At 41.2% G+C, this 13,607-nt stretch overlaps 1 protein-coding gene across 1 annotated transcript in view; it reads left to right on the top strand.

Annotated features, from left to right (window-relative positions):
* Positions 1 to 13,607, top strand: part of PDCD1LG2 (programmed cell death 1 ligand 2) — a 65,190-nt gene that overhangs the window by 32,986 nt on the left and 18,597 nt on the right. Inside the window, exon 4 of the mRNA XM_008568639.1 lies at positions 2,851 to 3,120. Coding sequence (XP_008566861.1) covers positions 2,851 to 3,120 — 270 coding nt within the window. The remainder of the gene's footprint in view (positions 1 to 2,850; positions 3,121 to 13,607) is intronic.

The following is a 13,607-nucleotide window of genomic DNA, read 5'->3' as shown; positions in this document are numbered from 1 at the left end:
GACATTTCATAATGATAAAAGGGTCAATTCTACAGAAAGACATAATCCTAGCTTCAAAATACTAAACAAAAATTGACAGAACTAAAAGGAGAAATAGACAATCCACAATCATATTCAATGATTCAAACTCATCTCTATTGTAACTGATAGAACAAACAATTAAATAAGAAAATAGAATATTTGAGCAGCACAATTAGCCATCTTGAACTACTGGACCTACTGCATGTAGAACTGACACCCAACAACTGCAGAACACATTATTTTCAAGGGCATGTGGAACATTCATCACAGTAGTTATCTAGCAGAGTTGCTGTAGATTATTTCTCATTGAGCGGGAAGTTGGACGACTTGAATTTTAAGATCACTTCCACCTCTGAAATTCTAAAATTTGCTCATCTTTTCCAAAGAATATCACCCTGAGTCCAGCTTCCCCATTGTGTGTTGTTGATAAGGACGCCTTTTCAGCTACTTCCTAAATGAGAAAGAGGCTGTGGAAGTGTCTTTAATATTGTAAAAACATAGGATGTGGACTCCTGTCCCTTCCCCAAACCATGCTGATTCTTTGGGCTGAATCTCTCTCTCTCTCCCGTCTGCTCCCTCATTTATATATGCCAAGTCAAAGCCTCAGCCAAGCTCCTGGGAAGATGTCAGAGCTTTTTGAGACATACCGGCAGGCTTGACCGGTTACGCTTACCCCATAGACATAGAAGAGAGAGCCAAAGGGTCCACGGGTTATGATCAATGCTTTATAGTGCAGCTACCCTGCCTCCTAGTGAGCCCTGGCCCACTGGGTGTCTTTGGCTATAACTAATCACATTGGCAACTCATAATATAGAGACACCCAATAAGGGAGGTGGACAGACGGGCAAAAATTGCAGAGAGGAGCATAAACATTCCTTCTTCCTCCACATTAAATATATTAAGTATAATAAAGAACATGGCACAAAGCTCAATACGTAAAAAACAATAAGCAAATCATATATATTTGATGTTTTCCATGTGGTTGTTATCTATGTAAAATAACTTTTCACAAAGTTAGTAGCCATTCGTACTCCTAAGGATTTAAGAAATAAAATAGTTTCATCACATCTGTGCCTTTACTTCAAGATTACCTTTACTTCAAAGATTCTATTTAGATTCTATTTCTTAAAGAAATATTTCCTATCTAATGAAAACCAGTGCTCGTTCCTTCTTCCCCTCACCAAAAATCAAAAAGTTACTTTCCATACTCCCTGGTATCTGCACAAGGTATTAATACCTGTTTATTTTTAGCTGTTATCTAAGATCATTGGACAGTTTGTCTTTATATCTTCCCATTCCTCTCAATATCATCCTTGTCTATTTTATTTATTTTTCAAATTTTTGTAGTGGTTTTTAAATTTGTATTTTAAATAATTAATTTTTAATTGGCAGGTAATTGTGTATATTTATGGGGTACAATGTGATGTTTTGATTTATGTATAAATTATAGAAAGACTCAATCATACTAATTAACATATCTATAACCTCACCAACTTATTTTTGTGTGGCGAGAATATTAACGATCAACTCTTTTAGCAATTTAAAAATATACATTATTATTACCTGTGGTCATCACACAGTACAATAGATCACTAAAAGTTATTCCACCAGTCTGATGCTTTATACCCTTTGATGAACATCTGCCCTTTCTCCCTCTCTCCCCACCCCCCGGCCTCTGCTAACCACTTTTCTACTGTTTCTATGACACTGACTTTTTTAGATTCCACATGTGAGACCATACAGTATTTATCTTTTTGTGCCTGACTTATTACACTTAGCATAATATCCTCCAGTTCGATCCATGCTGTCATGGATGACAGAATGTCCTTTCTTTTTCAAGGCTGTACAGTATTCCCTTATGTATATATACCACATTTTCCTTAGCCATTTATCTGTTGATGGACACTTAGGTTGCTTCCGTATCTTAGCTATTGTGAATAATGCTGAAATGAACATGGGAGTGGAAATATCTCTTCAACATACCACTTTCAATTCCTTTGGATATATATACCCAGAGGTGGATCATATGGCCATTCTATTTTTAGTTTTTTAAGGAACCTCCACATACACCCTTGTCTATTTCAGATTGCTGTTTTCCAAAGGGCAGGGCTACATCTGATTAATCTGCTCAGCATGCACTGCACAGAAGCATGTGTATGCATGAACTACATCTTTTTGTGTATGTGTGCACATGTGTGTGTATGGGAGGAGAAGCACCTAATAAATACACCCAGCTCTTGACTATTTACAGACATTATCTAGCTCTTTATTTTTTCTCCTCCTAATCTCAAAGAGAACAGAGGAAAGAAAGAAGTGGAAAGTCAATTTTCTACTGAAGATGTTTGAAAAAGCACTGAATAAAGTGTGATATGGGGGTTATCCAATGATTTTATTTATTCATTCTCTCTCCTCTCTCCAGCCCCCAATTTTGAGGTGATTTGCAGTGCTATAAGAAGCAACAGAGTGTGGTAGCTTAGAGCACTGCTGAGATCTGGAATCAGACTTCCAATGTTCAAATGTTGGCTCCACCAGTCATTAGCCTGTGATTCTGGGCAAAATACTCAACTGCTAGCTTCAGTCAACCCCAACAAAAATTGGGAATATCAACAATGTCATCTATGTTTTATTGTAAGAATTAAATAATTGTAAAAAATTCAATGTATGTAAAATAGCATGATATCTGGGACATAGGAAGTGTTTAAAAATGATAAGCATTATTACTTTATATGTTTAGTGATCATTTTATTCACCTCATATGGCAGTAAGAACAGAGGTCTATAGGAATCAGCAAAGAAAGACTTATCTCTTTTTTCTTCTTCTATTGTCCAGCTTCCTACAAGAAAATAAACACTTACGTACTAAAGGTCCCAGGGACAGACGAGGTAGAGCTCACCTGCCAGGCTGATGGTTATCCCCTGGCAGAAGTGTCCTGGCCAAATGTCAGTGTTCCTGCCAACACCAGCCACACAAGGACCCCTGAAGGCCTCTTCCAGCTCACCAGTGTTCTGCGCCTAAAGCCACACCCTGGCAGAAACTTCAGCTGTGTGTTCTGGAATGCTAACGTGAAGGAACTTACTTCAGCCACCATTGACCCTAAAAGTAAGAACTGCCCCCTACTTCCTAGCTCTGTCAGCCAGGATCCTGACAAGAAACAGACGGCACACTTAAAATGACTAATTTGAGAAGAGTATAATAAGGGGACTAATTATGAAGGTGTGATTGGGATTTAGAGAAGCTACAAAAGACAGTGCAGGACACTGGAGCTTCAGTATTGGTGTGGGGGGGAGGCATTACCACTGTTGGAGAGGTTATTAGAACCAGGAGAAGGCAACTTTAGGGAAAGCATCATTTAACAGGAGCTGTGGCCTCCAGAAGCAGCAACTCCAAAGGGTAGAAACTGGGTAAATGAACACCCCAACCTCCCATCCTCCAGGCTCCTGCTGGTGCCTCCCATTGGCTGGAAGTCAGAAAACAAGAGAGTCCACTGATGTAATCCATAAAAGTCAACCTCTCAGGGCTCAGAGAGGGTGTTAAAGTGTAGAGGATCGATCTGGAGAGGAACCACGATATCCAGCACAAGAGCTAACCCCTGTGACATATACACAGTGTCATGAATCAGAAGGATGTATATTACTTTGCTGGCTTCGCTGCCAGTCAGCTGATTATAGGGTATTTCCAGGAAAGTTGGTCACTTACAAAATCTTTCAGAGCCTTGACTGACTATGCTGGATATTTGTGGAAGTGGATCCCATACTTTTGAACTTCACACATCAGCAAAATTTCAAACAATTTTGGAAGACTAACAACTTTTTATTTGCCAAGTAAAAACATTTGATTGCCAAGTAAGAACAATTAACATCTAGTATCACAATCATTTCAAAAGAGACAGGTAATTTTATCACCAAGTATATAAGTTTCTTATTGCTTCTATATTAAATTACTTCAAACTTCACAGTTTAAGACAATACAAATTTATTATCTTATACTTATGGAGGTCAAAGTTCCAAAAAATGGTTTCACTGGGCTCAAATCAAGGTGTTGTCAGGACTGCAGAGGCACTAGGGGCTATTCTGTATTCTTGCCTCTTCCACCTTCTAAAGGCCACATGCATTCCTTGGCTGGTGGCCCTTTATCNAGCCATTTATCTGTTGATGGACACTTAGGTTGCTTCCGTATCTTAGCTATTGTGAATAATGTTGAAATGAACATGGGAGTGGAAATATCTCTTCAACATACCACTTTCAATTCCTTTGGATATATATACCCAGAGATGGATCATATGGCCATTCTATTTTTAGTTTTTTAAGGAACCTCCACATACACCCTTGTCTATTTCAGATTGCTGTTTTCCAAAGGGCAGGGCTACATCTGATTAATCTGCTCAGCATGCACTGCACAGAAGCATGTGTATGCATGAACTACATCTGTTTGTGTATGTGTGCACATGTGTGTGTATGGGAGGAGAAGCACCTAATAAATACACCCAGCTCTTGACTATTTACAGACAATATCTAGCTCTTTATTTTTTCTCCTCCTAATCTCAAAGAGAACAGAGGAAAAAAAGAAGTGGAAAAGTCAATTTTCTACTGAAGATGTTTGAAAAAGCACTGAATAAAGTGAGATATGGGGGTTATCCAATGATTTTATTTATTCATTCTCTCTCTTCTCTCCAGCCCCCAATTTTGAGGTGATTTGCAGTGCTATAAGAAGCAACAGAGTGTGGTAGCTGAAATGAACATGGGAGTGGAAATATCTCTTCAACATACCACTTTCAATTCCTTTGGATATATATACCCAGAGGTGGATCATATGGCCATTCTATTTTTAGTTTTTTAAGGAACCTCCACATACACCCTTGTCTATTTCAGATTGCTGTTTTCCAAAGGGCAGGGCTACATCTGATTAATCTGCTCAGCATGCACTGCACAGAAGCATGTGTATGCATGAACTACATCTGTTTGTGTATGTGTGCACATGTGTGTGTATGGGAGGAGAAGCACCTAATAAATACACCCAGCTCTTGACTATTTACAGACATTATCTAGCTCTTTATTTTTTCTCCTCCTAATCTCAAAGAGAACAGAGGAAAGAAAGAAGTGGAAAGTCAATTTTCTACTGAAGATGTTTGAAAAAGCACTGAATAAAGTGTGATATGGGGGTTATCCAATGATTTTATTTATTCATTCTCTCTCCTCTCTCCAGCCCCCAATTTTGAGGTGATTTGCAGTGCTATAAGAAGCAACAGAGTGTGGTAGCTTAGAGCACTGCTGAGATCTGGAATCAGACTTCCAATGTTCAAATGTTGGCTCCACCAGTCATTAGCCTGTGATTCTGGGCAAAATACTCAACTGCTAGCTTCAGTCAACCCCAACAAAAATTGGGAATATCAACAATGTCATCTATGTTTTATTGTAAGAATTAAATAATTGTAAAAAATTCAATGTATGTAAAATAGCATGATATCTGGGACATAGGAAGTGTTTAAAAATGATAAGCATTATTACTTTATATGTTTAGTGATCATTTTATTCACCTCATATGGCAGTAAGAACAGAGGTCTATAGGAATCAGCAAAGAAAGACTTATCTCTTTTTTCTTCTTCTATTGTCCAGCTTCCTACAAGAAAATAAACACTTACGTACTAAAGGTCCCAGGGACAGACGAGGTAGAGCTCACCTGCCAGGCTGATGGTTATCCCCTGGCAGAAGTGTCCTGGCCAAATGTCAGTGTTCCTGCCAACACCAGCCACACAAGGACCCCTGAAGGCCTCTTCCAGCTCACCAGTGTTCTGCGCCTAAAGCCACACCCTGGCAGAAACTTCAGCTGTGTGTTCTGGAATGCTAACGTGAAGGAACTTACTTCAGCCACCATTGACCCTAAAAGTAAGAACTGCCCCCTACTTCCTAGCTCTGTCAGCCAGGATCCTGACAAGAAACAGACGGCACACTTAAAATGACTAATTTGAGAAGAGTATAATAAGGGGACTAATTATGAAGGTGTGATTGGGATTTAGAGAAGCTACAAAAGACAGTGCAGGACACTGGAGCTTCAGTATTGGTGTGGGGGGGAGGCATTACCACTGTTGGAGAGGTTATTAGAACCAGGAGAAGGCAACTTTAGGGAAAGCATCATTTAACAGGAGCTGTGGCCTCCAGAAGCAGCAACTCCAAAGGGTAGAAACTGGGTAAATGAACACCCCAACCTCCCATCCTCCAGGCTCCTGCTGGTGCCTCCCATTGGCTGGAAGTCAGAAAACAAGAGAGTCCACTGATGTAATCCATAAAAGTCAACCTCTCAGGGCTCAGAGAGGGTGTTAAAGTGTAGAGGATCGATCTGGAGAGGAACCACGATATCCAGCACAAGAGCTAACCCCTGTGACATATACACAGTGTCATGAATCAGAAGGATGTATATTACTTTGCTGGCTTCGCTGCCAGTCAGCTGATTATAGGGTATTTCCAGGAAAGTTGGTCACTTACAAAATCTTTCAGAGCCTTGACTGACTATGCTGGATATTTGTGGAAGTGGATCCCATACTTTTGAACTTCACACATCAGCAAAATTTCAAACAATTTTGGAAGACTAACAACTTTTTATTTGCCAAGTAAAAACATTTGATTGCCAAGTAAGAACAATTAACATCTAGTATCACAATCATTTCAAAAGAGACAGGTAATTTTATCACCAAGTATATAAGTTTCTTATTGCTTCTATATTAAATTACTTCAAACTTCACAGTTTAAGACAATACAAATTTATTATCTTATACTTATGGAGGTCAAAGTTCCAAAAAATGGGTTTCACTGGGCTCAAATCAAGGTGTTGTCAGGACTGCAGAGGCACTAGGGGCTATTCCGTATTCTTGCCTCTTCCACCTTCTAAAGGCCACATGCATTCCTTGGCTGGTGGCCCTTTATCTGGGTTTCACTGGGCTCAAATCAAGGTGTTGTCAGGACTGCAGAGGCACTAGGGGCTATTCTGTATTCTTGCCTCTTCCACCTTCTAAAGGCCACATGCATTCCTTGGCTGGTGGCCCTTTATCTTCCAGGCCAGAAATCCCATCACTCAGCTCTCTGCTTCTGTCATCACATCTCTTTCTCTAACTCTCCTGCTTCCCTCTTCTACCTTTTAAGATCCTTGTGATTATATTAGGTGTTCCCCCTCCTCCCAGATAATTCAAAATAATCTTCCCATCTCAAGGTTTTTAATGTAATCCATCTGTAAAACTCCTTTGCTATGTTTAAAGTAACATATTCACAGGTTCCAGAGATTAGGATGTGGACATCTTTAGGGGGAACCATTATTCTGCCTACCCTACCAAGAAAGGATATAAACTCAGAATAAAGGACAGTCCCTATCACTGATTAAATGTGGCTTTACAGAAAATTTACTTTATTGTCATTATATTTTACATTTTGCCCTCTGTCTAAGTTAGACAAGACAGATCCTATGACAAGGACTTGCATGGCATGCAGGTATTTAGGTGGTGGCCCCAGGGAGCAGCCTGAGAGATTTAGGAGATTAAGACAAGAAAGAAGGAAAAACAAATAAAAATAAAAAGAATTATCAAAGTTGTTAGCATGGGCAACAGGAACTCAAATACTCAAAGACCACTGAGAAGTGTGTGGACGCCTCCTAAGATGTTTGCTCAAAGGACTTCAGGTGAAGGAACATGTCCATCTGCTTTCACCCCATGAGTTGAGAGTTGTCCCCAGAAGTGTGACCTCCCTTCAGCTGCTGAGCTAAGCATGCATGTGGGCTGAGTGAGCTCCTCCCAGCATGTACAGCATCAGAAGAATTACAGGGCAGAAAGCAAAGTATCCATTTCAGGTGAATTACTGACCATGAAGTGAGTCAAAGCCCACGCAGAATTCGACTCTAGCTGGCTGAAATCAGAGATGAGGCTGAGAGAAGTGAGGGAGGACTGCGCGGTTTACCTCTTACACCGCTCAGCTGCATTCGTGCCCTACATTAAGTCCACTCTGTCACTGAGCCTCCTAGCTGAGAGGCAGCCACAATCTCTGCAAATGATTTAATATACAAGAGTTTGTGCAACAGGCTGCCACTGATAGCAAGCTGTAATTGGCATTCGTCATCTCCTTCATCCACCATACATTCTAGATTTCCCTCACCTAGCACTTCAGATGGAATAATAGTTTGTTTGCCTGACAGGATGACCCAGATTCCAACCCTAAAAGATATGAACCCTTGTCCACCTTGCCCTTAACAGATTAGGGTTGCTGCAAATACTTTTTTATTGTCACTGGATATGGAAATAACAAGAACTAGTGAATCAGTGGATCCCTGAGTTTCAGACATACTCTGTCGGCCTCGCCTCTACTATGTATCAGCATTCAAGTTCTTAATGGTAATCAAGAGTGATTACTCCACCAATATAGTAACTCTTTTCTTTGCTCACTGGTTTGCCAATGTGAAGAGTTCAAGGTGACCAGACAGTAGCTGTAACTTTAGATGCAGTAGAACACGTACACTCTCCCCTGGTAGAAGCATTCCCCACTAGGAAGCCAGACCTTTTGATCCAGTAAAGCCTAATTTTGTAGGGATGAGAAGCAAAAACTCTGTAGTGGATCATTGGAAGTAATGGTGAGAGGGGCCAACCTTCAACATTAGGGAAGCCCTGGCTCAAAGGCAGAACATACTTGAAAAGAGGTTGTGAGGGGGAAGGGAGTTAGACCTGGCACAGAACCATCACATTTATCCGTGGCTGAAATCAAGAGTGGGGCAGATAGGATATAAGTTGGCACATCGGAAAGATCTGCTCTACCCTAAACCGCAGGAAATTTTTTTTGTGGATAGGCACTGATCCACAGACCAGAACTTCGAAGTGACTAAGTATCCATCTGTCATTACTCTGCTAGTAAAACATTCCTGGAATTACGGAATCCTTCTGTAAAAAAATTCCCCCCGAAATAGTTTTCAGGGGCAACTAGATACATTGTCATCCCTTCTCTCTCCCCACTTCTCCACCTACCCACAGTTCACTACCCAATTCCAACCCTAAGTTAGCCCAGCTTCTTTCTAACTAAATTATTGCGAAGTGAGGAAATAGAGAGGAGTCTTGCTAAGGACCTTGATAGAAATAAAGATATTAGGAACACACCAATTTCAGGACCAACTTTGAGTAAAACAAATGAATTGGCAAGTTGGTCCTTCCATATTCTCTAATTCTCTTTGTATCACAGTTAAGACCACCAGATTTGTCACCTCATGAAAAATGAGCTGTAACTAATTCATACTAAAGCTTTCAAGGCATAAATATTAACAATGGGGGGAGTCCCCTGGAATTGTTTACTCGACTGTCATTTGTTATGTGGAATTCCTGCCTGGCTAAGTGTAGGCCAGTAGTTTAGATGAAATGTCGTTTTCTGGAAGGACACTTACATAAGGACCTCTGCAGGAAACAGGAGTCTGAGTAAAACGAATTTAAAAGTAACTAGAGTCCACCTTTTGCACCACGAATTACATCAGTACTTTTTTTCCTGCATGGTAGAGAACTGCAAGGGCAGACTGACCTTCCTCTGGAAGCCCTTGTCACCTCTGCAGCAAACAGGAGTCTGAGTAAGATGAATTTAAAAGTAACTAGAGTCCACCCTTTGCACCACGAATTACATCAGTCCTTTTTTTCCTGCATGGTAGAGAACTGCAAGGGCAGACTGACCTTCCTCTGGAAGCCCTTGTGCTGTGAGAATAATGGCGTAAAACGGCCCCTCTCTCCATGGGAGCCAACATGGCTAACTGAGGAGTCGACAACCATGGGTGGGGCCTGTGGGGTCTTCACAGAGCTCAGGATCTCCTAGGGTATCACTCATGTGGCCTACAGGATAATGGAGAAATCTGTGTGTGGTTAAAGATTCTCAGCCTGGTTTTACCCATCCTTCCCAGCTTTATATTCATCCTACTATTCCCTAACGTGGATTATCTGCTCCATTAAGCGTTCCTTCCCCAGCACGTGCTCTCTGAACGTGCTTGCACCTTTCCCACCTATATGTCTTCATTGATCAGTCAGGTTCTTCCACAGAACATATATTACCACTCTCTTCCAGCCCCAAGTCCACCCTCTGTGCAGGATGGCTCAGGAAACTCAGGGTTCTTTCCCCCTTCTTTTCTCTTAAGACCTATGACCTGTAACATTTGTTTGTTTGCCTTGGGACTGTGCTTGTCTTTTCTCTTTTCTTGCAATTTTATTTCCCATGTATTTTCATTGTTCACAGGAATCTTCTTTATATCCAGACCAAAGCAAAAGCAGAATGCTTTGCCCATCATAAGTGCTCAATAAATATCAGATTGATGGGTTGACAACTTAGTCTTGGATGATCCCAGTCTCCTCATTACCGAATTAGGTTCTTGGGTCACAATGTCACCGAAAGAACAAAGCACCCAGCAGAATTTAAGGCAGCAATGCTTTATTTAAAAAGAAATAGACTTATGCATAAGGGAGACAACAATAGAAAAGCTGTCTCCCCCAGAGAAGTTGGGGAAGCGTTTCTAAAGGCAAGCAGTCCCTCAACTGATGTCAGCATCTTCTCTTGATGATTTCTGATATCTTCACATGGTGGGGGGGTCAGCTCCAGGAGCATCCGGCATGCTACTCACAAAGGGATCTCAAGACTAATCTGTAATTTAGTTTTTACAATCACAGAGAAAGAAAGAATGCGTAGATAAGGATAAGTTTTAAATAAAAAACAAGCCTTCAGGAAGGGGTTTTCCAACTCAGTGAATATCTTTTCCCTTCTTATCTCAGTTTATTTTGTCAGGGCGGTTAAGCCCAACTGGTCTCTTTCAATTATTTTTATCAGGGCCATGGGGTAATCATGTGCCCTGAGGTCTCATGACTGAGGAGTAGGAAAGTAACAAAATGTCCTCTACAGGGAAAATGGAGTCAGTTTGGTTCCCAGGGCTAGCCCTGTCCTGTCTCATCCTCATCCCAGCTGCAGACTGTGCAAACAGTCAGATCAGAGCAGCCAAACAATGTCCTGGTTTGTGGCACGAATACCAGCAACAAAATAACCAAAGTCACACATCCTCCCACGGGTTCCTTGCTTCTATTTCTCAAAGATATTTTTAAGTTGTCTTATGACTGTTCCCTTTCTACTCATTCTCATAAACTGAGCTGCTAACCACTGACTTTTGTGACCTACCACAGGCTTCTTCAGAAGTCAGTAAGTAAAACAAACACAGAAATGAGCTGTCTTATGACTGTTCCCTTTCTACTCATTCTCATAAACTGAGCTGCTAACCACTAACTTTTGTGACCTACCACAGGCTTCTTCAGAAGTCAGTAAGTAAAACAAACACAGAAATGAGAGTATGGGGGATGGGAGGTGCTCCAGTAACTCCAGAATGAATGACTGAACATCCTAACTTTCAATCAAAAATTAGAGAGCAATGAAATCATTTTACTTTTGAACAGTGTTTTTTTCTGTTCTGCCAGTTGTTGCATTTTCATTAAGAAACATAAAGGGGCCGGAACATAAGGAATAACTACAAAAAGACCCTTGAGGGGCTGGCAGGAAAGAGAAGCTGTTCTATGAGACTTGGAAGTGACTCTAGGCAGTAGTCAAGATCATGGGCTCTGAAGTCGGACAGACTTGAATTTCAAATCCTCTCTCTGCTACCTTCTAGCTTGGAGAACCAGAACATGCTATTTAGCCACTCTAGAGCTCAGTCTCTCGTGTATAGAATAGGGTAAGTAATGGTGGAAACCTCACAGGGTTATTGTGTGGATTGAACGAAGCTTGTAAAATGCTTAGCACTCAGAAAGTACAGAAACAGGAAAAATATATGGCACCTCTAGCAAGATGCATGGCTTCCTTGTGAGTGCATGAGACTGTAGTAAGGATAAGACAAATATTTTTCCCATTGCATCATCATATCATTTTTAAACATTATGCAATCATTATAGAACAATTTAGAAGAATATATATTAGATATAGACTAAGCTACCATAATGAAGAGTCCTAAATATACAGTGACTCAAACAAGACAGAAGTATATTTCTCTCACGTAATATTCAGAGATAGAAGGTAGTTCAGAGCAGCTAAGTTGCTGTATTCCATCAACTCAGTCAGCGATCCAGGTTCCTTGCATCTTGTTACTCTGCCATTCTGCAGGATGTCGTCCCTGTTGAGTTGTCAAAGCTGGGTCATTGCCAAATCCATGTTTCAGCCCTCAGAAAGGAAAAAGAGTGGTGGAAGACACATTTGATGTTTTAAGGCTGAGACCCAGAAGACATGCTCTTCTCCTGAACTTAGTTTACCTGGCTGGCCACACCTAAGTGCAGGGGAGGCTTGAAAATGTAGTCTCTGAGAAGCCATGTTGGTCCAGTTAACACTCTAATAAAGGGAGAATAGATTAAAGGGATAACCAGCAGCCTACCACAAGGTAACAAATGACTGGGAGGATTGGGCTAGACAGTCAATTCAGCCCAACAAATCCTTATTGACACCTTTTATGCAGTTGGTGTTTGGCTCTATAGAAAATTCAGTGGTAAATTAGACAAAGCCATTTGCCTTCCAGATACTTACATTCTAGGCAGACTGATGAATCTCCTGTTGAATATTCAACTTTGGAAAGTCTTCAGGGATGAGTATAGCTCCTGTATGTGCAAGGGACTATGAGGGAAACTGCATAGGACAAGGGTTTGCATAAAGGCATTGAGGGAGCGACCCCTCCTGTTATGGGGACAGTGAGTGGCCCAGTTCTCTGTGACTCACAGAGCTACATGCAGCAAGTGCCTAATAAGCTTGTAGAAGTGAGGAAGAAGATTGTAATCAATACAGGTTATTCAATGTGTAGATGAGCCAGGCTCCTTATCCTCTTCTTCCTTAACATTCACCACACCCTTTTGGATAGAGACAAATATCTGTGGGGCCTGAGCTTTGGGTCAGACAGATATGAGTTTGCAACCCTGGCTCTGCCACTTACTTAGCAGCAACGATGACCTTAGACAGATTATTTAGCATCTCTGAGCCTTACTTCCTCAACTCTAAAATGAGGCACTCAGACTAAATGATGTCGAATCCCTTCTCAGCTAAAACAATCTATGGTTTTCAGGTGGTACTGGTGATGGGGGGCACTGGGGGACGGCAGTGGCAGGACTGAGCCCATCCTCCTGAGCAGTTTTGCATGGTTTTTCCTAGACTACTCTGTTATGTTCATGCTCAATAAGTTACTCCATGAGGCAAAACATAAGCTTTTGAAAAGGGCACAACTTAATCTGAGTACCTGTTTATCTCCCTGTTCTGAACACCCCCCCAGCTCTGGCCTTTTCATTCTGGAGCCCTTGTTCTAACCTATAGATACCCAGAGCTCTCCTTTACAAGGCTCTCTCCAGCTTCCAGAATTACTCTCCCACCCCTACACTCATCCACCTCTCTACTAAACTCATCCTAACCTCAGTGCCAGAACCTTGATTAGCTGAGACAAGGCAAAGGGCCAGTTGCAGTAATTCACACTAAGGCATGAATGACTGGATTTAGTGTTAATACATTAACACTACTTAGGATATTTTATTTTTTCAAAATAATCCTGTTAGGGCCGGCCCGGTGGCGCACTGGATAGTGCGC

The sequence above is a fragment of the Galeopterus variegatus genome, unplaced genomic scaffold, assembly GCF_000696425.1.
Source record: "Galeopterus variegatus unplaced genomic scaffold, G_variegatus-3.0.2 Scaffold427, whole genome shotgun sequence".
Lineage (NCBI taxonomy): Eukaryota > Metazoa > Chordata > Mammalia > Dermoptera > Cynocephalidae > Galeopterus > Galeopterus variegatus.
This window is presented reverse-complemented; position numbering and strand designations above follow the sequence as displayed.